Source organism: Ursus arctos, unplaced genomic scaffold (assembly GCF_023065955.2).
Source record: "Ursus arctos isolate Adak ecotype North America unplaced genomic scaffold, UrsArc2.0 scaffold_23, whole genome shotgun sequence".
NCBI lineage: Eukaryota > Metazoa > Chordata > Mammalia > Carnivora > Ursidae > Ursus > Ursus arctos.
Window position 1 is genome coordinate 15,689,603 of NW_026622908.1, and position 25,062 is coordinate 15,714,664.

General features: G+C 39.2%; 2 protein-coding genes across 4 annotated transcripts in view; both read right to left on the minus strand.

Annotated features, from left to right (window-relative positions):
- The window catches only part of CCDC34 (coiled-coil domain containing 34), a 37,300-nt gene extending 35,116 nt beyond the window's left edge, over positions 1 to 2,184 (minus strand). The window contains exon 1 of one of the 2 annotated variants that reach the window (XR_008961030.1): positions 1,774 to 2,184. Coding sequence is in view for 1 of the 2 variants with exons in the window: in XM_026512207.4 (XP_026367992.1) it covers positions 1,774 to 2,114 (341 nt within the window). In the remaining variant the exon portion in view is untranslated. The remainder of the gene's footprint in view (positions 1 to 1,773) is intronic. The other variant, XM_026512207.4, reaches the window with a different exon arrangement.
- Positions 2,185 to 5,618: 3,434 nt separating this feature from the next.
- LGR4 (leucine rich repeat containing G protein-coupled receptor 4) overlaps positions 5,619 to 25,062 on the minus strand; it is a 98,998-nt gene continuing 79,554 nt past the window's right edge. Inside the window, exons 5-18 of one of the 2 annotated variants that reach the window (XM_026512205.4) lie at positions 23,791 to 24,006; positions 22,868 to 22,939; positions 21,107 to 21,175; positions 19,887 to 19,958; positions 19,386 to 19,457; positions 18,937 to 19,005; positions 17,409 to 17,480; positions 16,232 to 16,297; positions 15,233 to 15,304; positions 13,485 to 13,556; positions 13,088 to 13,213; positions 12,138 to 12,253; positions 11,799 to 11,882; positions 5,619 to 8,822 (exon numbers count right to left, since the gene is read on the minus strand). In XM_026512205.4, coding sequence (XP_026367990.2) covers positions 7,546 to 8,822; positions 11,799 to 11,882; positions 12,138 to 12,253; positions 13,088 to 13,213; positions 13,485 to 13,556; positions 15,233 to 15,304; positions 16,232 to 16,297; positions 17,409 to 17,480; positions 18,937 to 19,005; positions 19,386 to 19,457; positions 19,887 to 19,958; positions 21,107 to 21,175; positions 22,868 to 22,939; positions 23,791 to 24,006 — 2,455 coding nt within the window. In that variant the 3' untranslated portion in view covers positions 5,619 to 7,545. The remainder of the gene's footprint in view (positions 8,823 to 11,798; positions 11,883 to 12,137; positions 12,254 to 13,087; positions 13,214 to 13,484; positions 13,557 to 15,232; positions 15,305 to 16,231; positions 16,298 to 17,408; positions 17,481 to 18,936; positions 19,006 to 19,385; positions 19,458 to 19,886; positions 19,959 to 21,106; positions 21,176 to 22,867; positions 22,940 to 23,790; positions 24,007 to 25,062) is intronic. The other variant, XM_026512206.4, reaches the window with a different exon arrangement.

Here is a 25,062-nt window from a genome sequence, read left to right on the forward strand (position 1 = left end):
TTCTCTAGGAGCGGGAATTAGACATTCATTAACACACATCTATTGAGCACCTAATATGCATCTGACACTTGCCGTACACAAGGCCTGTCAACTCCTGCATTCTTTCCAGGCCACATCCCATCCCTCTGATTCATAGGGAATGACCTGTGATAAGGCTGTGATAAGGAAGGCAGCCTTAGCCCTGAGATGCTACCAGCTCACTTTGGCTTTGGCTAAAGTGAGACAAAAAAAATATATCTGGCTCTTCTCCTGAGCTCTATTTGGTGAGGGCTTTGGCTCTTGGAAGCTAATGCAAGGTCTTAGTAGCTGAGCTGTGGTTTTGATAGCCATCATTCCACAGGTGGCTAAACTGTACCTACAATGCTCAGTGCTGTTGATTAGACTCAAAGGTACTTTCTAAAGCCTTAAAATTATTTAAAAAATCTTTGGGACCAACTCAACTGAAGAATGCCTACAAAGACCCACATGAAAATGGACTCCTGAAACTCTATCATCAAGTTCTACTATCAGGTTGATCAGAGGCCTACTGTTGCTACAACCAGTCTGAACAAGTGGCTTGCTTGGTTACTCTTACTGATCTCCATTCCCATCAATGTACTTTTACTTTTCAAACTCACTGCTGTAACTGTGTGAGTCATTTCATATGGTTCCATATTCCACTCACTCACTGGGTATGAATGCTTTACACTAAAGGGGCTATGTTGCTGCTTAGACATAAAGCATAGGTTCTTTGGTCTGTTTCTAAGATCTCCCATACTATGCCTTACACAGCTTGACAATCAGAAACTTGTAAATGCTTTCTGAAGATAACATATGAGTCTATTCAGAAGGGGCCTACACTACTAAGCCTGTCTCAGAAAGTTATTCCTGAAGGGATAAGCCCTTTGTTCTTATTCCTATATACCCAATAATAGCCATGTAGCATAGGGAAGAGAGAACGTGATCTGTATACCTCGGTACTAAGCCCAGCTCTGCTAATAACTAGGTATATGCCTCCGAATCAGGCTTTTTATTTGTATCCTGAGCCAGTTCTGTTATCTGTAAAATGAGTAGCTTAATTTAGGCTTTAATTTCATGAGAGTAGTTTGTTTATGTCTACCTTGTTTATGTCCCCAGTATCTAGACTAGTATATGGCACAAGCTAGATGTTTGCTGAGTAACTGTAGAAATAAAAAAACTCAGATGATTTTAATATCTTTGGTTCTAACATTCTCTGATTCAATGATTTCTATTCTACTGTTGAGTGCGCAGACCAGATCCAACCTGTCTGTGGATGCTGAGGTTGACATTGCTAAGCTGGGCTTCAGCTCCTCATTTATGACCCAAAATGTATACATACTGCTTACTACAACCTACTTCACTGGCAATCAGGTTTTTTCAAAACAACTACAGGTACTACTAAGGTGCAGTAAACAATTTTGGTGTTAAGGGTTTGAACAAGAGTTCTGGTGTCCACAATCTTTTGAATATTCACAAAATTCCCAAAATGGTAGCAAAATTTTGTGTTTTGAGACTACGTACGTTTTTCTGGGGAGTGAGGCTGTAGCAATCATATTCTCAGGAAAAAGGATTAAGAATCATAGAAAATCTGCAGGCATGCGTAAGCATTGGCCCACAACTCTTTCTGTGCAACAAGGAGCAGCACCTCAGGAGGGAGGTGCCTGCAGAGCCTCTGAGGGAGGCCCGGTGGGGGCTGGGCCGCCAGAAGAAGGGACTTACAAGGGTCTAAGGACTCTTGAGAGGGGCTGCATGGGCCGGCGGCCTCGGGTTTACCTGGCGCACCCCTGTAACTCCACTCCTCTCAGGCTCGACACCTTAGCTTGTGAGTCATGAGCACCTTCATCCACGTCTTCCTCATCCTCCCCGTCGCCATCGTCGTAGTCAAACGGGAAGCTCTGGTGGCCCAGGGGAGACAACAGCGACAAGGTGGAATTGCTGCAGCTCAGCGGCGGCGACGGCGAGCACACCGTCACCGGCTCCAGCCCCTGCCCCCGGGCGCCCGCCATGAGGACGGAGAAGGAGCCGGAGGAGGGCCGAGACCTGGACCGGCAGTCGGCGGAGGACCGAACGTCGGAAGGTGGCGAATCAGCCCCCCACCGCCCGGCCGCCCACATCGGGCCCGCCAAGTTCAAACCGGCGGAGGGGCGGCGGGGACGTGCGCTCCCAGCAGGCCCCGCGCGCGCCGGGCCGGCCTATCCGGTCGGGCACAGACCCCGCGCTGCCATGGCGACGCGTGAAGGCCGCGAGGGCTTTGTCCGGGCCTGCCGCGGCTTGCTGCGCACGGGCCTGCCTCTCTCGGCCGGCCCTCCCCCTCCCAGCCCCGCCGGCGGCTGCCGCCGGAGACCGTAACTGCGCGTCTCCGCTCACCCGCAAGCTCCGCTCCCGGCTGACAGCTCCGAGGGCACGCGTCCCTTGTCTGCTGTGGCGCAGCAGGTCTCGGGTGCTAGAACTGTGCTGTCACTGAGCAAGGCAGAGCAAGAGGCGGAAGCCAGAACTACCCGCGTGTCCTTACCGAGTCAGGGTTATAAGGATCAGTCGTGATTTCTCTCAGCTCACAGCCATATTTTATGGGGAGAGGAGAGCGAACTTTGTCCAAGTTTCCAAGTGTATCCAAGAATGCACTTTGGGGACAATCTTCCGTTGTTTGGTAGCACCTTGCTTGCCTGGCATCTTAAGGTAACTAGTTTGTCTGTGCGTGTAAATGTTGAGGTCTTTTTGAGCCTCCAGTTTACTAGGGCCTGTGCTAAGCACTAGAGATGGAGGAGTAAAAGCCCTACCGTCACACGTTCCTCATTCTTTTGTGGTGTAGCATCATACCATTAAAATATTCTGTGATATGCATTTTATTCATAATAAAAAAATTTTGTGGGACCACGGAAGGAGCACTGTCCTCTCAGGGATTGGAAATAGGGATGAAGGTAGCAAGGAAGAGGTGAAAATAAAGCTGGATGCTTCATTCCTGCTGACAAAACTGTGTACACTTGTAAATAAATAGGGTTTTTGTCCAGTTTGTAATGCATATTACTAGTCGAAATATCAGAGTGAAAACCGACAAAGGCCAAAATAGCACACAAAATTTGTCATTGACCAGAGTGATAGAAAATCCTTGATAAAATTTAGGTGTGCAAAAGTTGACACAGGAGAATTAGATATGGTAGAAATAATGGCAACCAAGGGCAATTCTGAAGGCAGTAGGTATAATGAATAAAATATGACATGGTTAAAACTTTCAATGCAATGCTAGGTTTTGTTAATTTTGTTAAAATTTTCAGTAAAAACAAAATGAAAATGGAAGAAAATTGGATCAATTTAACTGAGTAATAAAATTAATCAAGAAATAAAACTGGCTTAGTGGTTTACATTCTCACCCCAGTTATTCAATTTTGGCCTATGTGGTTAAAACCATTTATGAGAACCTCCCTAGAATCAATAACAGCATCAAAAGACCTAGGGCCACTTCAGGGCTTCACAGGAGGTAAATTTAAACTATTCCCAACAGACGTCATCTGACATTACTAAAGCAAAGTAGGAAAAAGCACAAGTCTTAGTAAAAAAGGGACCTGGATTTAAATCAGTGACTTTTTTTCTTACTCACTTGGTTTCCTTAATCAAGCTATTTGGCTTGTTAAGTCTTAACTTACTCCTTTGTTGCATAGGGAAATAACCTACCTCCCAGTCATATAATAAAGTTTCTGGCATAGGACCTGACAGAGAAAATGGTAAATGATAAATATGTCATTTAAACTCCCAAACTTTCCCACTTTAACCTCTTGTTATAGGAAGCTAAAATGTCATATACTTCTCTGCCTCCTCAAAATGTTTCATGAAACAAATTATGTCCTTTCCTTGATGCCTCAGAATCCTGACAATAATGACCAACTACTGCATTATGCTGTAGCAACACTGGAAATAATGAAGCAAAGAGATTCATGGCATGGGTGCTGGTACGTGAACATAATTGAGTCCTGTGGTCTCCTTTCTTAGTGTCTTGTCATTGCTGAGACTGAGAAGCCATAATCAAGTTTGGTAGAATTTTTTTAAGATTTTTTTTTTTTTTTGAGAGAGGAAGAGAGGAAGGGCAGGGGTGCCGAGGGGGAGAAAGAGAAGGAGAAGCAGACTCCCCACTGAACAGGGAGTCAGACCTCAGGGCTCCATCCCAGGACCCTGAGATCATGACCTGAGCCGAAGGCAGACACTTAACCAACTGAGCCACCCAGGCACCCCTCAAGTTCCGTAGAATTATATATAAATATATCAATAAGCTCAAAAGGCCTCTCCCCTTAAGTTTTTGGGTATTAACTTAGTAACTTCTTACTACTCGTTTATTTTCACTTTCATGATATATATTTGAGATAAATTTTATTTTTTGCTGGCTTGTAACCTTGTTACAAGAGTAACTTTTGCTTAAAAATCCCTGACTTTGTTAAAAAATAACACCATTACCTGTTAGCCTTGTAGCAATATATTAGGCAACTTTTAAAAATTTATCCCTGGACATATTGAAATATTTACAGATAACGGCTTAGATTCATTTCAAAATAATCCAAGGGGCAGATGTCCCTGGGTGGCGCAATTGGTCCAGCGTCAACTCTTGGTTTTGGCTCAGGTCATGGTGTCAAAGTCGCGGGATCTCGCCTACTTTGGGCTTCACACTCAGCATGAAGTCTGCTTAAAACTGTCTCTCTCTAAAATAAATAAATAAATCTTAAATAAATAATACTAATCAAAGGGGCAGATGGATTAGAGGGAGGTAGTGAATGGGTGAATGGGGTGAAGTTGAAACGAGATTTACCATGTGCTGTTGATAATTGCCACATTTGAGTGATGGGTACCTGGGCTGAAGTCTGAAGGGATGGGAGGAGTAATTACACAATTCTACTTTTTGTTATGGGAATTCCAGACATTGTTTAAAACAAATGAACAAAACCAAAAAACTATGTCTCAGATTAAGAGAAACTGGGTGCTGGTTTGGTTTCTAATTTGTTTTATGTGGCTTTGGTAGTCACTTAAATTTCATCAAGCCCTCTATTTTCTCATCTGTAAAATGACTACATTTGACTACATTTGGTATCATGCAGGATTTTAAGTCATTTGCTTTTATTTATTTAAGCAATCTTTACATTAAACGTGGGGCTGGAACTTACAACCCCGAGATCAAAAGTCTCATGCTCCTCTAAGCCAGCCAGGCACCCCAATCATTTGTGCTCTTTTCTTTTCTTTTCTTTTTTTTTAAGATTTTATTCCTAAGTAATCTCTACACCCAATGTAGGGCTCAAATTCACGACCCTGAGATCAAGAGTCACACGCACCACCTACTGAGCCAGTCAGGCACCCCCACCAATCATTTGCTTTTAAATAAAGATCGAATTCATGGTATTCTCTTAAATTTCACAATTTGTTTTCCATGAGTATGGTTCAGACTTAAGATAGAATAAAATCTTATATAAAATTGAGAAATGGAAAAAACAATAATAAAATCTTACTTCTAAAAATCAGCAAAGTGTTCTTCGAACATTTCTTCCAATATTCTTCACTTAAAAAATAGTTTCATTTGCTTACTTTAACATTAAACAAATTCATTAACATACCTAGTAACAAATTAAGGCAAAATAGATTGCTAGATTTCTAGAACTTTAATAATTCAAAACACTGTGTACAATAGTGTATTTCTCACTAGACATATAGCACGATTTACCACATATTTTAGATATCTACTATTCTATACTTTAAATGAATGCAAAGTTTTCAGTGACTTGTATTTTGGAGGGAAAAAAACCTTTAGCTACGATTTTTTTACCAAGTTATGATTTAATATTTATCAGATGTGTAAATATACAAACATGATAGCAACTTTAAAAACTTGTGAATAGTTGGCCTTACAAAATTACAACACACTGAAAATAAATCCCTCCCGCATTTTATACAAACTACATGATTTTGATATACAAAGATTCTGTCTTTATTACACTGACAATGTACAACCAAGACTATTTACAATGCAAAAAATTATATAAACCACAATTTAACATTCTGCTACTGGCAGCCACTATAGTTTAGGAGGTAGCTTTAATTAAACGAAATGAACAGAAGCCACATTTCCCAACTTGTGTTCTAAAAATAATTTACATAAGATAAAAATTCATTATATGCACAGTATATACAGTTTAATTATTAAACTGCAATCTAGCTTAATGTTTTTAGTATATCCTGAATAACTAATATGGCAGTGGGTTTGCTATTGATTTAGCATATTGTTCAAAAAACATACTGAACATTTATAACTTTAAGACTCCACATAGTGACATGTCAAAAGTCCATAGACAAGAATCAAGTAAAATTTTTAATTGCTAAAGACATAGGCCTAAGCTTTATTCCTTTTTCTTTTTCTCTGACGACACATCTGTTTTGTCTCACAAGAGCACAGTATCTGAACTCTTGCATAGGCTCTTTTGTATTTAAATCACAGTAAGGGGGAATTGTATGGAAGCTACCATATGAGAGCAGTTTCAGGAGAATCCGGCTCACTAAGAAACCATTATAAGTGCTTTGTGTCAATAATTACTCCCAATTTCTTCCAACTTGACACAACAATTTACCACTGTTTATCTTCTGTATAATTCAAAGTATACGTAGACAGCATACCAACAAAACTGAAAAATGTTGGTACAGCCAATGATATTAAGAACTGTTTATTGATGGGAACATTCCCCGGAGCCATCAAATCCCTCAGATGCTGTTAAAATTCCTTATTAGTTAGTAGTTTATCCAAATCTATCAAACCCACACAACGATTAGTCCTTTACTTTTTTCCTAGTGTGGTCACAAGACATTGAGGAAAAAATCACCGTGATCGCACCGAAGAGATGCGTCATGTCTGAAAACAAACGTTCAGCTATTCTTTTAAAATCTAACAGTTGTTAATATTGTTTTAAAAACATCTTCAGGTTTTAGATTTATAAGTCACTTAAACAAAATTTATGATTCTATTATGTCAAAGATGGGACCCGAAAATGCAATAGGGTGATGATGCCTACTCTTCTACTCTCACAGTTCTACCTGGGAGGCAATCCCTTTTTTGGCCCTGCAGTAAGTTTGTCCTGAGATTAATGATGCAACATTAGGTAAAATTAGCAAGACTTTTTCTTCGTTACATAAAATCACATTTTAAAATATTCTTAAAAAAATATTAACAGCTGTTCTTCATCTTGTGCTTAATGCAGAAACAGGTATAAATTTGCTTCTTACGGATCAGGAAAACCTAACGTTATATTGCTATGATATACATAAAATCTTTTTCAAGTTATAAATTTGTTCCAAATAGACCACACATTGCTTGGACATTGCATTTTTCATTGATTGACAGTTTAGGCACTTGTTCTCTGAAAATGTCTGGTTTGAGAAATAAACTGCCACCTCCTCCTCCTTCTAAGTGACACACCAGGCAGTGATCACAGAAGTGCTTCCCAGATGAAAGATCAGACTAGGGTTCAGTCTATAAATGCTATGATTTTGGTTGATGGGGGAAACAGTTACAAACACATCAATTCAGTCTTTAACTCTTGGTAGATTGTAAGCATAGCGCACCAAAGGGAATCCTCGACTCTGATAGAAGCAGGCTCGTCCACAGGCCTGCACCTGGTCAGAACTGTCGGAGACAAAGGAATCTTCTTCATCTGCATAATCAGAGTGGGCCGACTGTGTGCCACAGTCGGACCAATAGCTGTCTGGTCTTTGGCAAGAACCCACTGCCAATGCAGGACAGCTGTGTGATTTTATTAAGTGTTTGCATGACACTGGCTTTGTCAAAAGAAAGGATTCACAGCAGTCACACACAGTCAGGTTACCCTGCAAATGTGAGTACATGCCACAGTCATAGTAGAAATCCTGTTCCACACAGCCGGCTTGGCTACTGATGGAAACTGAAACCGATCCGCTTTTCTTGGTAATGTGTCGCTTCAGTAACTTCCAGTCTTCTTTAAACTTTGGGTTGAAGAAAACATATAGGACTGGATTCAGGCAAGCGGGCAACGGGAAAAATATCAGAGTAACAGACTTCATTATTTCAGGGCTGATGGAGATTGCAGTGATCAATGGCGCAAATGAGAAAAATGCAACGGGGCAGAAAAAGATGCAGTTGGTGAAGATGAGCCACGCAACATGCTTAATCATGCTAGAATGTGAGTTCTCTGAAAGGTCCTCTTTTTCCAAGTTGCAGTAAAGTTTGGTGTAGATAATGGCCATTAATAAAAACGCTAATGAGTTTAATAGCACTAAGGTCACAGTAAATCCTAACGACGGCGTTTCTCCTGTGGGGAATGGCAAGCATAGGGGTGATGCAGAATATTCCCCTCTATGGAAAAGTGGAAAACAGCCTGCCACTGCCGCTCCCAGGAAAGCAAAAAGGGCAGCAATCCGGAACTGTTTGAGATGATTGCTTTTCCCATTTTTCATTATATCTTTTGCAGATAAGCTTCTTTCGACAGCTGCCAACATTAATAAAAATATGGCACTTTCAGAGGAGAAAATAGCAAGAAACCCAGCTATTCTGCACCCGCTGCCAATCTCCCACCAAATGCCAAATTCAGCAAATCTGCCCCAGGACACAGCATCCAGAAAAGTTAAGATGCCGGTATAAGCTCCCATGAATAAGTTGGATACAGAAATCAGGCCTATGAACAATTTGGAGGAAGGCAGTGATGAACAAGATGCAAATGTTGTTAAAATGACAAGGAGGTTGAAAAACAATGCAACCAAGAAAATGAACCACACGGTAAGACGGATCATCCAACTTCCCAGTAGATATTCGCAGGGCTTAAAAGCACCTAAAACAAGAGAGAGAAATAAAAGACAATTTAGAAAACACCGTATTCCCGGTATGCTATGGCTTCAGAGAAAAACTAAAGATGGTTAATCTAGGATAATTAAATCTGATACCAAAATTGAACCAAATTGAAAAGATTACTATTTCTTAGCTTTTTTAGTCAATGGACTAAGGCTATTTTAAAAATAACTGACTTTAATTTCTTTTATTAAATAATTTGTAAAGCTATACAGTGATTGCATAGATACAGTACAGTGTCTCGTACATGAAAAGTACTTGATATATACTGAAGGCTTGGAATCAGATAAACTAGGGTTTTAATTTAAGGTTCGTAATATGCTGTTCTTCCTTGAGAAAGCAGCTTACACCTGTATAAATTTCATTTTCTCACCTGTGGATAACAATGCCTATTTCATAGCATGCTGTAGCTTAAGTAAAATTATATACATGAGGTACCTAAGCAGGTTACTAAGTACATAGCTGGACTTCAATAAATAATGAGGTCCTTTTCTTCCTCCTTCCTAGTCCTAATACAGCTTTTAAAAATTATATATGTACATGTATGTATGTATACATCTATTTTTCCCCCCACATTTCTTATGGCTTTCAAGGGCAACCTGACAAAGCAGGTTAAGACAGGTATAATTATACCCACTTTTCATCCAGAGAAATTGAGATGTCAAAGTGTTCGATTGACCTGACAAAGGTTATTCAATAAGACAGTGAAGCGAGAGCAAAACCACACGGATGTTAGATACATACAAAGCTATAGCCAGTAAAACCCTGTGAGACTTACACTAGGATTGCAACAACTAATTTAGTGACTAAATTGTATGTTCTACTAACGGGCTTTGACAGGCTAGTTATGTCACAAATGACAACTATTTTATTTTAAAATTAGTAAAGAAAAGCGAAATGTTGTTTACAGAGCACAAGAAAACTATGTGTTACAGTTGCCTAAAACACATGTTCTGATTTAACCTTCTGAACTGTCATGAAGTTTGATACATCCCATACAGCATTTTTTTTTTTAAGATTTTTTAAATTTATTTATTCAACAGAGATAGAGACAGCCAGCGAGAGAGGGAACACAAGCAGGGGGAGTGGGAGAGGAAGAGGCTCCTAGCAGAGGAGCCCGATGTGGGGCTCGATCCCATAACGCCAGGATTACGCCCTGAGCCGAAGGCAGACGCTTAACCGCTGTGCCACCCAGGCGCCCCCCATACAGCATTTTAAATCACTGAGACATTCACAGACCTAACAAGCCGTCTCTGCAACATTTATATCTTGTGATATCCCAAATATCATAAGAAACTTCAAAAAACGTTTTTAATTAAGTAATTATTTTTTATTCCCCCCTCAGGGAGTGTTAAGAGGAAGCGTTCACTGTTATGTCTGTATCTAAACTCATCCTCCTTTCAAGGAAGCGGGAGTAGTAGTTCATCTGACCTGAGAGAACAGTTCACCCTTCTGGAAGTGTTTGGTAGGTGGAGGTACTTTCCATCAAAAGCCTGGAGAGCAGGCTCCACCTAGTCTCTGTCTTTGAAAACCTGCTGCCTCCTCCAGTTCTAACTGAAGGACCCCACTCTCTGCTACTTCCTGCTTCCTGCTTCGGTGTGAGGGAGCACAGGGGCGTCTATGTGTTACTACAACTGAGTGGGGAGGCAGGCCTGCAGTGTATCTCTACTGCAGCCCGCGGAGATGAGCTCAGACTAACGTTCCTCCTGGCTGACAAAGGTTTAAATTAGGTGTGGAGGACATGGAATCCCTGCCTGTTCAGGTCTAGTCTCCCCTTTAATAAGGCTATTCCCTTCTCATTGGGTTGTCCGTTCCTTATGTACCTTCTCCAACACAAGGACCCCAGTAAGGCCAGTGAGCAAGCTGCACCCTCTTAGCTTCCAACAATTAATTCAGAAACTAGACAAAATACATTGCCTAAACTGAATTGATTGTTGCCAATTCCATTCACTCATCTGATCACTTTAAGCTCATTCTCTACATAGGCACTGTACTAAGTATTAAAAGAATACAAACACAGCCCCTTAAAAAGCTCACGATCTGGGGCACCTGGGTGGCTCAGTTGGTTAAGCATCTGCCTTTGGCTCAGGTCATGATCCCAGGGTCCTGGGATCGAGCCCCACGATGGGCTCCATGCAGAGTCTGCTTTTCCTCCCTCTGGCCCTCCCCCTTGCTTATGCTTTCTCTCTCAAATGAATAAATAAAAAATGTTTAAAAAGGGGGGGCACTGACTGGCTCAGTCAGTTAAGCGTCTGCCTTCAGCTCAGGTCACGATCTCAGGGTCCCGAGATCGAGCCTCACATCAGGCTCCCTCCTTGGGAGGGAGTCTGCTTCTCCCTCTCCCTCTGCTGCTCCCTGTCCGTGCTTTCTCACTCACTTGCTCTCTGATAAATAAACAAAATCTTTTAAAAAAATCTACTTCATAGCACACAAGTTAGCCAATTATTTATTTTTTCTTTTACAGTAAAAGTCCAAATTCATCTTCCCTGATAGATGAGCCCTAATTCAAAATTACATCACGACTAAATATGTGGTCTCATTTTAGTAACTTTCCCAAGTCTACTAAAGTTCCATGAGATAAAGTGGAAAGAAAAGGAAAAGCAAGGTTGCATTTAAAAAAAAAAAAAAGGGTAACACTAAAAATCCTTGCAGATCCGTTACTTCTAGAGCTCGTCCTAGAGTTAAAGAAGAGCTCAATTTTGCCACTCAATTTTGAATGCACATAACCCTCTGGGAGCTTGTTAACACCGAGACTCTGAGTCAATGATTCTGGGACTGAGATTCTGTACGAGATGCCTAAGCTCCTGGTACAGAGACCACGCTTTGAGGCAGAAGGCCTTATGACATCATCTAGTCCTACTCCTGTTACCAAAAAAATCACATCTTTCCCCCCACGTTTCAGATATTTGCCTGATGTTCGTTTAAAGCAAGAAACTGCAGCAAAACGTGTTGGCCGTACCTGTGGAGGGTGTACAGTGGATAATTATTTGACTATGTTCTTCATTTTCTGCACTGCTCGTGACACCTGCTGCATCAGTGGGACCTGAATAAACAACATAAACTGTGTTTAATTCAAGCTTTATGCAATTGAAAAAACCATACTTTTCTGTAATCTTCTCTCTTATACATGATGTAAGTTCAGCTTGCAGGAGGCTTCCTAACAAAGATGCCAGTAGCACAGTAAATGCCATTTTCTCACATATTTCATAGTTAACCTTCACAAATGATTACAATAGCAGAGACAGACTTGAATTAATACCCTAAAGAGCGTTCTGTTTTTAGAAGTACATGCACTCGCCTTTATCCTTTGCCACACTGTGGTCTTGGAGGCTGGTATCTTCCGTGTTTGAATGTGCGTACGAGTCACAACCCCAAAATGCACAGCACTGATAAGCATATGGTACTGATAAAGACCTGGAAAAGTGGTAAAATCTACACTGAATAACAACGTCACAGACATGCTTTTGTTTTGTAAAAAGTACTTCAATCTGTAAGAGCCCAGGAGTCAGAAAGACCTGACTGTTGCATGCTTTAAAAGCTGGTCATTAGCCGGTCTGGGCCTCAGTTTCCTCATCTGTGAAAAGAACTCTGCTATCAGATGATACCATGACTTTCTCTTTTCATAGAAGATATGCTTTTAAAAACTGAATTCAGAACAAGCCCTATTTAAAATTTAGCAGTAATACGGCAATTTAAAATGAAATCTTATCAGACCCCTTTTATACATGAATTAACCATGCCTAAGTTATCATATGATACTGGTAGTTTCATTTAACAGCAATGTCCCAGATCCTTTGAGACTTTATACCACTAAATGAATGTGCTTTGCTCGCATAAGTATAGTAGACATATTTATTCTCTTCTCCCACAGTACTATCCCCAAGCCCCGTGTCTACTGTATCAAATGTCTTTATGAAGTATTAGAGCATTGTGTCAATTTTCTGTAGGTTCACAGTTACGGGGTTCCTGCCACATTGTTAACGACACATCTGCTGTATAAAAAACCAGGCTGATGAACGGCTACGTTATCTCCCTGACAGTCTCAAGGGCTCCAATTCATGTTCTCAAAAACTACGGAATAATGCTCATGTTCTATTTTTTTACCAAATTTGTGAGGACTGAGGTAGAAAATACTCTTAAATTATAGCCTCCCAGAAAATCTGAGAACCACAGCAAAAAACTAGCATACTCTATAATTTAGGGGCCCACCATAACTTGAACAAAAAAGAAAAATAAGCAAAAACACACCTGAGATTAACAAAATCTTTTGCTGCTAAGGCTTCTTTTAGCTTGAAGTTGCCAACAAGTTTCAGTTGATTTAGCCCATTCAGGCCTTCCGTAGGAAATGAAGTTAATTCATTGAAACTTATATCTCTGAAATGTGAATGAGACTTCAAATTAACTCCTAGGATGCAAGTTACACAAAAACATCCATACATGTGTAAACATCCTAAATATTAGAGCTCTACAAGGAAGTTCCGGTGCGCTCAAACAACAGATCTGGCATTCATCCTGCCACCTGAGAAGGCGTTACCCAAGGGAGCGACTGAACAGAAAAATATTTCCATAGGACAACGCTAAAACACAAGTTTCTGTAGACTATTCATTTCTTTCATGATATTCCTGCATAAAATCATCAACTTACAGGTTAGTTATCGACCCAAGCTTGGCAAAAGCTCTGTTGTGAATTTCATGAATCAGGTTTCTACTCAGATCTCTGCAATTACAGGAGCAGCATGTTAATTGTTTCAAATAAACTCAAATTGCAGTTGCTTCGACCACACTGTGGAATCAGAGGTAGTCACAGTATCCCTGATAAGATAACAAATCTTATTAATCTTGCCCAACAACTTCAAGTTTATGATGAATCCCTCCCCTTCACAAAAATCTATTTCTTGGAATGGGTTCCCTAGAGCGGTAATTCTAGTTGGCATCTGTTTCAAAACAGTTGTGAATTTTCTCCACCTTATCATTCTGGTACCAGTTCAAAAATATAAACGATATGATATAACCTTTGGTACTATTAAGTAGGCGAGGAAAAACTCAGCTCCTGACAAAGCTGAAAATAAAAACAGGTTTCGTACTATTTGCCTTCTCAAAGGTCAGTGATAAGGCCCCAGGGAAGACAAATAATCAATATGTAAACAAGAGCATTCCAGAAGGGCTTCAGATATCATTCTTTTCCCGAGCAGGAAATAAAAATCATATCAACACCAGAGCTGTACTATATTCAGAAACACACCCTGAGAAACTCTGATATTGCAGAATTAATAAAAACAGAGAAATAATCTGCAACCACACTTAAACTGAGTGTTAATGGAAATTTAAAAGCTCGATAAATTCATTCCATTACGCATCTCCCGGATCACAGGACAACCGGACAAACTTGGTTCCAAATCATAAAAAGGCCAGCTTTTCATTGTTGTCGCTTATCAGTGCTCTAGAAGTGATGGCAGCTAGGAGCCAGTCCCCTTCCTCGCTACTGCCCAGATCCACACGCAGTAAGCCGGTCAGGCACGAGGAAAGATCCCAACCTCCAATAAAATATTTTCTAGTAGAAAGCATTTTCAGTTTCTTACTGGGGATCTACTGGAAGACAGGATTCAATACATGTAATTTCACTTCACCTTCAATTTTTCAAATTTGCTCTATATTTTAAAAATGTGTTTTAGTGTATTGTGTTTTCTGCACTAAAGTTCTGTAAAGGTGGGGACAAGGCTTGTCGTAGCCACCTCTCGATCCCCAAGTGCTTAAGAGAATATTTGGCACAAATACACATTCAAATACAAATACATTTTTTCCAATGACTGCTTCTGCTGCATATTAGCTATATTTGTGATGATACATACCCCAGGCAAGGGTTGGCACATTTTTTCTGTCGAGGGCCAGATAGTAAATATTTTCACCTCTAGGTCATATGGTCTCTACTCCCAACTACTCAACTCTGCCATAGTATGGTGAAAGAAGTTTTAGACAACACTTACACAAAAGGGCATGGCTGTCTTCCAGTAAAACCTAATTTATAACAATTGGATAAAGGCTCGACCTGGCCCACAGGCTATAGTTTGCCAGCCCTGCCCTAATAGATTGGCAAACCTCATCAGTGTGATGTGAAAACAAACAAGCTCCATCTCTCAGGTTATCCACATTATGCTTTTTCACTTATCAACGCACAATATCATAAATCAGCTAAGTTTACTAAATAAAAAGCTAAGGTTAAAAAAAAATACTGAAAGTAGATTATTGATAAAGTACCACGTGGTAAAATTTGAACAATATTTATATATAATAAATTGTTTCTTTAAGTATATCTATCACGGAAATTATAATGATGTATTAATTTATAACTGGACAAACTCTGTATTTGTTTCTAATAATCAGAGAGAAACTTACAGAATCCTCAGAGATATCAGGCCTTGAAAAGTGCCTTCTTTTATTTGGTGGATCTGATTACGTTGCAAAGAACTAAAAAAAAAAAAAAAAAAAAAAAGAATGAAAGAAAAAAATTTATTTTGAAAGATAACATTTCTTCAATTTTTTCTAAGCTTAAATACTCATTCATAAGTAACACAGAGTGATCTTGTTGAAAGAAAAGAGAACTGCCATTTCCTCATCTGTAACACCAAAGGGTTAGACTAATTGGTATTTCATCCCAATTTATACTGGGAAGTAACGTATACCATCTAAATTCCTTAGCAACCCCACTCAGGAGAGCAGGAAGACAACATGGTAAAAAAAGGATCCAGGACAACACAATTATACCAAGTACTGTAGGAAGAAGGCTAGAGGCAGAAGGGGATCAGGAACAGGAGAATTAACGCCTTCCTCTCCCTTCTCCCAACCAGCAGCCACCAGAGCTTATTGGTACACAGTAGGTATCAATGTTTGGTTTCCCTCGATAGCCAGGAACAGTCTTTGTTTGTCTGTTTGTTTGTTTGTTTGTTTGTTTTTTAAAGATTTTATTTATTTGACAGAGATAGAGACAGCCAGCAAGAGAGGGAACACAAGCAGGGGGAGTGGGAGAGGAAGAAGCAGGTTCCCAGCGGAGGAGCCTGATGTGGGGCTCGATCCCAGGACTCTGGGATCACGCCCTGAGCCGAAGGCAGACACTTAACGACTGAGCCACCCAGGCGCCCCTGTTTGTTTGTCTTTTGTATACACAGTCCTCCCCCTATACTGTCTCCCAGAATGCCTTGTAAGTACCTAAGAAATGCTGGTTGCATGACCATACCTAGTGCAATCTGACATTTATTCACAGGAACACCTGATTATATGCACTTATTTCCTTAATATTTCTGATTTTTTAATATTAAAGCCATTATTTAAAATAGGAAACATTCAGTGAATCAACAATAAACCATAGCAAAAAGAGTAAGTCAAAGACCAACTTACATTTCTTCCAGAGCATGGCAACCATTAAAGCTTGGAAGTTCTTTTATATTGTTGTAAGACAAGTCCCTTAAAACAATGAAAATGAACAAATTAATTTCTATGTTATCAGTACCCTAAGTTAGAAGAGCTATACTCAGAAGTATTGGAAGCAGCACTAAGATCTGTAGCAGAGAGCTGAAGAAAAGCAACCATTTTTTTCTAAGACTTTTAAGCTTCTAGAGTACCTTACTGATAAAACAGGCTTAAGATTTGCAAACTTCAAGTACATAATGTTGAGTATAGACAATATAAAATGATTTAAAAACATTTAAAATTTTTTTCAATTTTTAAGTAAAATTATTAAAAACATTAAGCATATAAAATTAAATATATAAAAATATGGAAAATATATAAAATTATGTCAGAATGGTAGATGATGTGGTTTTTTGTATTTTTATAATATTGTTTATATTCTAAACAATTTCTATGTTGTTATTTAATTATAAAGCTGTGAGGGGTGGTATGCATAGCTCACATTTTCAAAAAAATTATATTAAATCAAATACAGGGACTCAATAACTCTCAGCTAATCCCACTGCAGTGTTTCCTCAATAGTGATCACTGGGCTTGATACTCCACATTTAACGATTTGCTTCATCAATCAGTCACTTATTTTGTTACTATCTCTCTCCACTGAACACTTATTAACAGCTTAGTAACTTAATTGTTTGTTCTTGTGACATTTTTACATCCTTTATTTATTTTTAATTTCCAGGATAGTTTAAAGTTTTTGGAAAGCTCCATGCTTAGCTGGTTCCTGACCCAAGAAAGATTTGGGCTCTGCTTAGGTTATGGATGAAAGAGAAAGATGGAGAGAGCTGACAGTCCTGGGCATCTAGAATAAGGACAAGGAAGTCCGGATAAGAAAAATACCAAGGAAGAGCCTGGTCTGGTTTTACTTTGTTCAGAGTAAAAAGTCCCAAGATGTGTGACATATACATCACCCTAAAACCAAACTGAAATAAATGTTACCTACCCTGGGGTCACGAAAACACCTGCTCATTTCCATAAAGGGAACAAATAAGACAGAATTCTGCCCTAAAATCAGCTAATGTAAATAGCTTATCAAAAATAAAACTCAATATATGGGAAGCACATAAGAGAAAAAGTATGAGAAGCGAAGAGGGACCCAACTTACAAAGTCCTAAGCATCTTTTGTTCTTGGCACAAGTTACTGGATATGCTGCTTATCTTGGTGCCTGTCAAGGTCCTGTGGAAAAACATTGTTCATCTAAGAAATGGTTCAAGTTGAGATGGTAAACAAAATGCTATTCTCACATAGAAAAAGAAACGGATTTGTATATGAACTGAAGTCTGTGTATCCCACTGCCTGCTTACTCCTTAAAGTCCGGCATGTGGGAAATTGGAGTAAGCATTATGGATTTCATTTTCATAGTAAGGCAGAAAAGCTTGTGACACGAGATGTTAATATTTTGCAGACAATGAGGCTGATTTCTCTTGTGGACCAACAGAAAAATACTAACCCACAGCCACAGCCTGACTACAATGGCCTGCAACACCACTTCATACCCACGACGTATGAAACCAACGTAGCATCCTGCCTCCCAAACCTAGCTAACCTAACTCGCCGTTGTGAAATGCTCTCTCCCTCCAGGCTGCCTGCAGTCTATACCAACTCCTGTGCTTTCTTCTTTTGTGGTGTGTCCAGCAACTGACCCTCCGTTCATTTTTAATGCTATTACGTAGCTCATGCATGAAATGACGCAGGGAGGGGTGGAGGAATAGCAGGCCACTCGGAGGAAGGCCAGTGGTGTTAAAGGTGTTCCTTTAGCAAGGGGATTATTCCCAGGGCCTCCTTGTGGTTCTTCGCATCTCCAGTCTCTCTTACTCTCCTCACACCACCTGCTGTAATGTACTCAAGACATCCAAAGGACCTGAATATGCAAGTGTAAACTTCTGAGCCCAGTGCTTCCTGACCTCTTTTTCCCTACATCTTGGCACATGTGAAAATCATAATATTTATGTGACCTACTCTGGTAAGGCTCCTTGCGGCTGGAGACCCTTAGCCACCTCAGGCGCCTCCTGGCTTCTGGAGGGTTCAGGTCAACAAAAGCCTGGATCCATATGTACCCCATTCACAGACCATCCACTGGGAAGATTTGCCATATGTTCAATGTGGCCATTTTAAAACTGTGACCCAAATGATTTTCCAAATTTCTCCATATCACACCGCATTCAACACATGCAATTCTAACTATATATGATCATCTGTATGCCACCCCTGAGGAAATTTTCAGTACTCCCTATTTTACTGAATCCTGCCTTTCTAAATAAAAGCCCCAGCTGTGGGAAACCTGACAATATTCAATTTTGAAAACATGACACCTCCTCTCTAAAGCTTTCTCTGATACTCACCTCTACTGCTGCGCTTCTGAATTCCTAAAGCCTGCTTTGAATTTGGCATTTACTTACTGCCTTATATTTTCAGCGAACTTTTCAGATCTAATATCCATATACCAGGCTATCCCCTACCTGAGCTGACTGAGCCCAAACCCAATATACATCCATCTCCACGCATGCTGTTCACAAAGAGAGATTACGGGAATCAACACAAACCCAGCATCATCACCAAACAGCACCGGCACCCTGCCGAGCAGGCCCACAGGTGATATTTACACTATCCCTCTTCAAAGAGCCGCACTTACAGACTCTCCAGATGGATGGTTCCAGTCAGATTGGGGAACTGCTGTACCATGCTTGCACCTCGAATGACTCTTTAAGAAATTGGGAGAGAAAACGTAATTTAAAACAAAAAAATTTCATGGATAATATTTTCATTTTATTTTTTAACAGTTTAAAATCACAGTGCTACTAGACCTAAAAATAAATCAGTTTTAATTCTTGAATGTACCTGAAACTGTGATAATTAGGCCAAGTGTTCACATAAATAAGAACCATCATAAATCTTCAGAATTGTCCTTTGGACTTTCTCCCAAGGGGACAAAAAGATAAAAGATTTTTGTCTTCTGGAGCTACAATAATACATTCTAGTTTTCCTTTAAGCAACTGCGTAAATATTCAGGTTTGTTTTAAAATTTGCAAAATACTAAAAAAAAGAATAAAAATTAAAAAATAAAATTTGTATAATACTTACAAAGAATGCAGATCAGATAAATTGTGAAATGCTGAGTTCCCCACAAAAGACAGAGGATTATCATACAAGTGTCTGTAAAAATACCAAAAAAAGTAAAGTTTTCTTATGTTCACAAGCCGTCCAACACTACATTGATGTTCACGAAGTCCATATATCTAAAAGCCTGAATTTTCATTCTTCGTTGAGATGTCTGGCATCATACAGTCATGCTTTACATGATTCTCTATTAAAACAAACCTTCAAAACTACTTACATAGTTCTTTTTTTTTTTTTTTAGAAACTGACTTTTTTTTTTTTTTTTTAAGATTTTATTTATTTATTCAACAGAGATAGAGACAGCCAGCGAGAGAGGGAACACAAGCAGGGGGAGTGGGAGAGGAAGAAACAGGCTCCCAGCAGAGGAGCCCGATGTGGGGCTCGATCCCACAACGCTGGGATCACGCCCTGAGCCGAAGGCAGACGCTTAACCGCTGTGCCACCCAGGCGCCCCAAACTACTTACATAGTTCTTAAGAGTGGATTGCCATCAAACGCTCCATCAGGGATAACAGAAATAGAATTACTATGAAATAACCTAAAGAGGGAGGAGAAAAATATTTTGAAACACGTGCCCTTTTATGAAATAAGTTAAAACCTGAATATCTAGCCCTGTTCAGTATTATGTGAAACCTAACTGATAACAACTACATGAAAATTCCAAAAGTGTGAGGAAACTGAAGTTTCAATTCCATCTCATCCTTTCCAGGACTAATTCCTAATTCTTCTTAAACCCACGGCTTAACCTGATATCTCTCAGGTCTCTCATACACCCTGAGCAGTTGCTTTGCCAACAAAGAACTTTAGACCATGAGTGAGAATCATAAGGTGTTTTAACCTCCATATTTCCTCTGTCACCTGTATTTAGTCCTTAAGCAATGCATTTCAGAGTATTTGCTGTCAACACATGACACACATACCCTGTGATGCCCTGTATATTCCTATCTCTGTCGTTGACAAAGCCAACATGTAAAATGTCCCCTTAGCCTTTCATTTGTTTAAATATCTCCACCCTTTTGGTTAGTTAAGTGATCTCAGGGTTGTGAGCCTGGGTGGCTCAGGTCATGATCTCAGGGTCATGAGATCGAGCCCTGCATGGGGCTCCACACTCAGCGGGGAGTCTGCTTGAGATTCTGTCTCTCCCTCTGCCCCGCCACCGACTCGTGCGCTCGCTCTCATTCTCTCTCTCAAATAAATAAAATCTTTACCATAAACACACACACACACACACACACACACACACACACACACACACCTACCCTTTTAACTCCAGTCAAATTCTTTTCTTTAGCATTACCTTTTCCAATGACCCCAATTCTCAATGAGGTCTTTTTCTGGAATGATTCATTTACCCTCTTCATTTAGCACTTATTTCTACCTAGCAACTGCTCTCTTTCTTACATGGCTAGCCTCCCCAGTGCCACTAAGACTCCAAGCTCCCATCTGGCAAGGACCATATATTATAGCTCTTGTTTCCGCAGTATGGAGCCCAGCACAGAAATCCAGGCTCAAAACTGTCTGCGCTAACTAACATAATCCAGTCTGTGTGATCACATATGTGTCTGTGTGTGTGTGTGTATTGTGATATATGTAATGGAGCAAAGAGGTTTTCAAATCTCACTGTTGGAACATTAAGTGGTGAGTTCTAAGGATACTAAGGCATAGAGAGAGCAAAACAATACTCACAGCTCTTTTAGGCTAGGAAGTGCTTTAATAGCCTGAGGAAATTCCCCCAAGTTATTATAATTCAAGTCCCTAGAAAAAAATGGGGGAAACACGTAAGAACACTGAAGTGCAGTCACAATTTATAAGGCATTTGGTACGAATGTATTCCTAAAAAATCTAATCTCTCCTCACCAACCATAGGGCTGTTTAAAACCCTGTAGTTTAATTTACACCTTTTCTTAGAATACTGAATAGAAAAAGAAGAATTGTAATTCATCTATGACTGTTTTAACTTCACTTTATAATGTCAAGGAATTCTCAATTGCATATTATTGGTGCATTAAATAAACAAGTCATCTGAATGACATTTCTCAGGAAATTCACCATAAAACAGAATTTATGGAATATCCATTTAAAAATGACAATAGCCTGAAACCAAGGTTTCTGTCCGTTTGGGGTTTGGAGTGACTTCCTGAAATTCTGACATGAGGGCAGCTGACCTCAGCCCTACCATAAGGTGAATGACTGGAGATAAGTATGAACAAGGGGAAGGACCAGGATGGCTTCCCACAATTACTGTCTTGAAGCAGGTTATAAATTGTCGAAAATGTTACATTACTTAGGAGAGAGAAAAGCCACAGTGATCTGTACTAAAAAGTCTTGATTCTGAGTATTTGAGTTTTAATTTCTTTTATAACCAAAAGAGCATGTTGGCATATGATTATCATGGTTGATTTCAGAATCAGAGTAACATAAAATCAAAGTGGCAAATAAAAATTTAACTGGGAAGAAGAGGTTTCATTTTCATATAATTATGAGAGTATATGTGGTCTAGTATCAGAAGATCCATCCGGTCTTCTGGTACACTGGTATTTATATACTCAGGAAAGGAGAACTGAGCTTGGAACCATCTTCTTCAAGAGCTTCCACCTTCAAAAAGCCATTAATGTTTACTATCCTTTGGTTGTTTAGACAGGAAAGTAGATTAGCAAAGAAGCAAAATATTTTAAGTCTTCTCATTAACTAACAGCTAACCAGAATATTCAGTTCAACAAAATATTGCAAACCCTGAGCATTCCAATCAAATGTTACTAACCCAACCAATCTGGACATTTTCTGAATTATATATTATATGACAATAGTAAATACTATAGCTCTTCTAATAAAGACAACTAAAATAAAATAAAACAAGAACAAAGATACTGCTCTTAATTACACGTAGCTACACAATGTCTTTTGCTCAAACAGTGGTGCAATCTGAAGTTGAATCAGCCAGAATTCCCAAATACTTTAGTAGGAATAACAATGAAAACAGCCTAAGCAAAATGGAAAAGTTTATTTCATTTAGCATCTAAGAAAGCAGAGAAAATACTCAAATCCAGGGTCAATAATTAGGTAAGGCAACTGAAATCATGGAAAAAACAAACAAAAAAAGATTTTTTTTCCAGAATTAATTTTATAAGGTTCAATGTTTCAAAACTGTCATACATTTTAACAAAACCAAAATTTTTGAGAAAGTAGACAGACAGCCCGGCAGATCGAGCTGCTTTTTACATGTACTTCTGAAAGAAATATCAAGTCCAAACTTGTGCACCATTTTTAACCATAAACTGAGATTAGTATTGCTAATTGTGTTATTTGATGGCAAGAATTTAGTCATGTATTAAAGCCAATTAGTAGTGAACTGAACTCAAGACCATAATTTTTCCCTTTTCTGCAAGTAAATACAAAACTCCATCGTTAATATCACAACGTAACCATCTGAAATATGAATCAACTTACAAGGTCTCCAGGTTATCTAGTCCATCGAAACAGTGCTGACCCAAGTTTTTAATTTTATTGTTATGAAGATGCCTATGGAAAAAAGCATCAAAAATGAGTTTTACCTCACCCAATAGCAACTATTATACTTAAATGTCTAAGTTGGCTTTTAAAGGAACCATGCAGTTAAACATTTCAACCCTTGACTAATGGAATAACAGACTCTTGGTAGACTCGGATTCACTGAACATGGAATGCCAATGGAAAAGGAAAGTATCTCTCGTGGAAAAATGGTATGCACGTTGAAGACTCTTTCATATTCACCCATGTCAGAACAAAAGCTCTGATGAGCTTTTCATTATAGGAAGTGATATTTTGGTGAGCTCCCCTTATGGGGAGGTGGGGGAACCAGCATGGAGGGAAGCACATCACCTTACACCAGTGAGAGTGAGTAACAGATTTTATAAGAAATCCCATTTTTTTATGTCCAAGTTTTCAAAGATTAAAAACACAATCATATATTCTTTGAACAGACAAGTTGGTCAAAACATGAAATATCACCGAAACTTATTTTCTGTGAGCGCCTGAAAACAATGCCACTTCTTTTAACACTGAATACATTGCTGGTACACGAGTAAAAGCTGTCCAAGTATTTGCTGAGTGTCCCATTTTCTTCTTATGATTACAAAAGGCCACGTATTTTAGAAAGATCCAGCATGTTGCATCAGGTGTTAATTTTTTAATTATCCTATTTTGTATTTTAAAAAGTCAGCACATTTAATTTTGTAAAAAAAAAAAAAAAAAAAAAAGGCAACTCCCCCAAACAGTATCTCTTCAGAAGCATAATCAAAAGTAAGGTACTTTTGTAATAATTTGTCACAAGAAATCTGCTTTTGCCCCCCAATTCACACAAATATATGGTATTTAAGGGGACTGATACTCACAGAACCACAAGGCTTGAAAGATTGGTAAATGCATAGTCAGGGATGCTTGAGATTTTGTTGAGAGCCAAGGTCAGTGCCTGCAGAGTCGGCAGATTGCTGAGGGGATGCACGGGCACCTCCATCAAGCTGTTGTCATCCAGCCACAGATGTCGTAACTGAGCAAGCCCCTCAAAACTGTCCTCGGGGACTGAGGTAATATGGTTGGCATCTAAACGCCTGACAGAAACAGAAACAACCACGTTCAAGAACGAATTCTAGCAGAATAAGCCAAGTCACACACAACTCCCAGTTTTCAAAACTTTTAGAAAGGAGTTATAAAAATGACCAGAGTCATGGCATTCCTTATTTCTTCAATTTCTCTAGAAAGTCTCATAAACTTTAACAACTTTTCCAAGACCATCGTGTGGAAGTCTGTTCTTTCCCTTCCTACATGACAAAGGGACAAATGTAAATCTCAATCTCTCAAGAATCTTTGGCTAAGAGTAACTCTATCGCGAAACGATGTTTATTTTTCAAAAAAGAAAACTCTCAGAAAGTTCAAGCTAGAATTTTTTGTTTTAGGACCATTTAAATCGAAAGTACGAAAAAAAAGAAGAAACTAAGTTGAGTAAGTAAGCTACTGTCCTTAAAATTTTACACCACAACTAATATCTGATATTAAATTTATCTGCTATTTTGACCTGGAACCAGAGGGGAAAAAATAAGGAAATATTTACGCCCCCAAAAATGTTGACAGCAAGAGATTCTTAACAATTCTTATTACCACCAGCAAGTTAAAACTATAGGTGTCATGTACTGGTCATACAACCTTCTCCTCTTATCTTAGCACTAAGTTCAAAATTAACGGTTACTAAGAAAAGGACAAACTTTCCACAGGAAAAATTAAACAGCTACTCTGATCAATGTTATTGTGGCCTCAGGGCTTTTTTTAATTTTTTGCAAAATTCTGGAATTAAAAACACCTTGCTAATAGGATTACTCATACTTAAAATTAAGTCCCCATCTAAAAATCTGGAAAATTATGTCCTAAGTGATACTGTCGGCACAATCAGGCATAATTGTTGGAATAATTGCTTTTTGACACAAAGGCAACCTGATATTAATATGATGAAGGCCAGGCAAATCACAACTGTCTTCATGAATCCCTGGATGATACAGCATCATTACTTAAATTCATACCTTCCGGGCATGGACCTCTTTGGTGAAAATCAGGGAACGTGAAAAACGTGAAAAGTCAAAATGAGAGCATATTTTTAAAGACATGGATTTTGG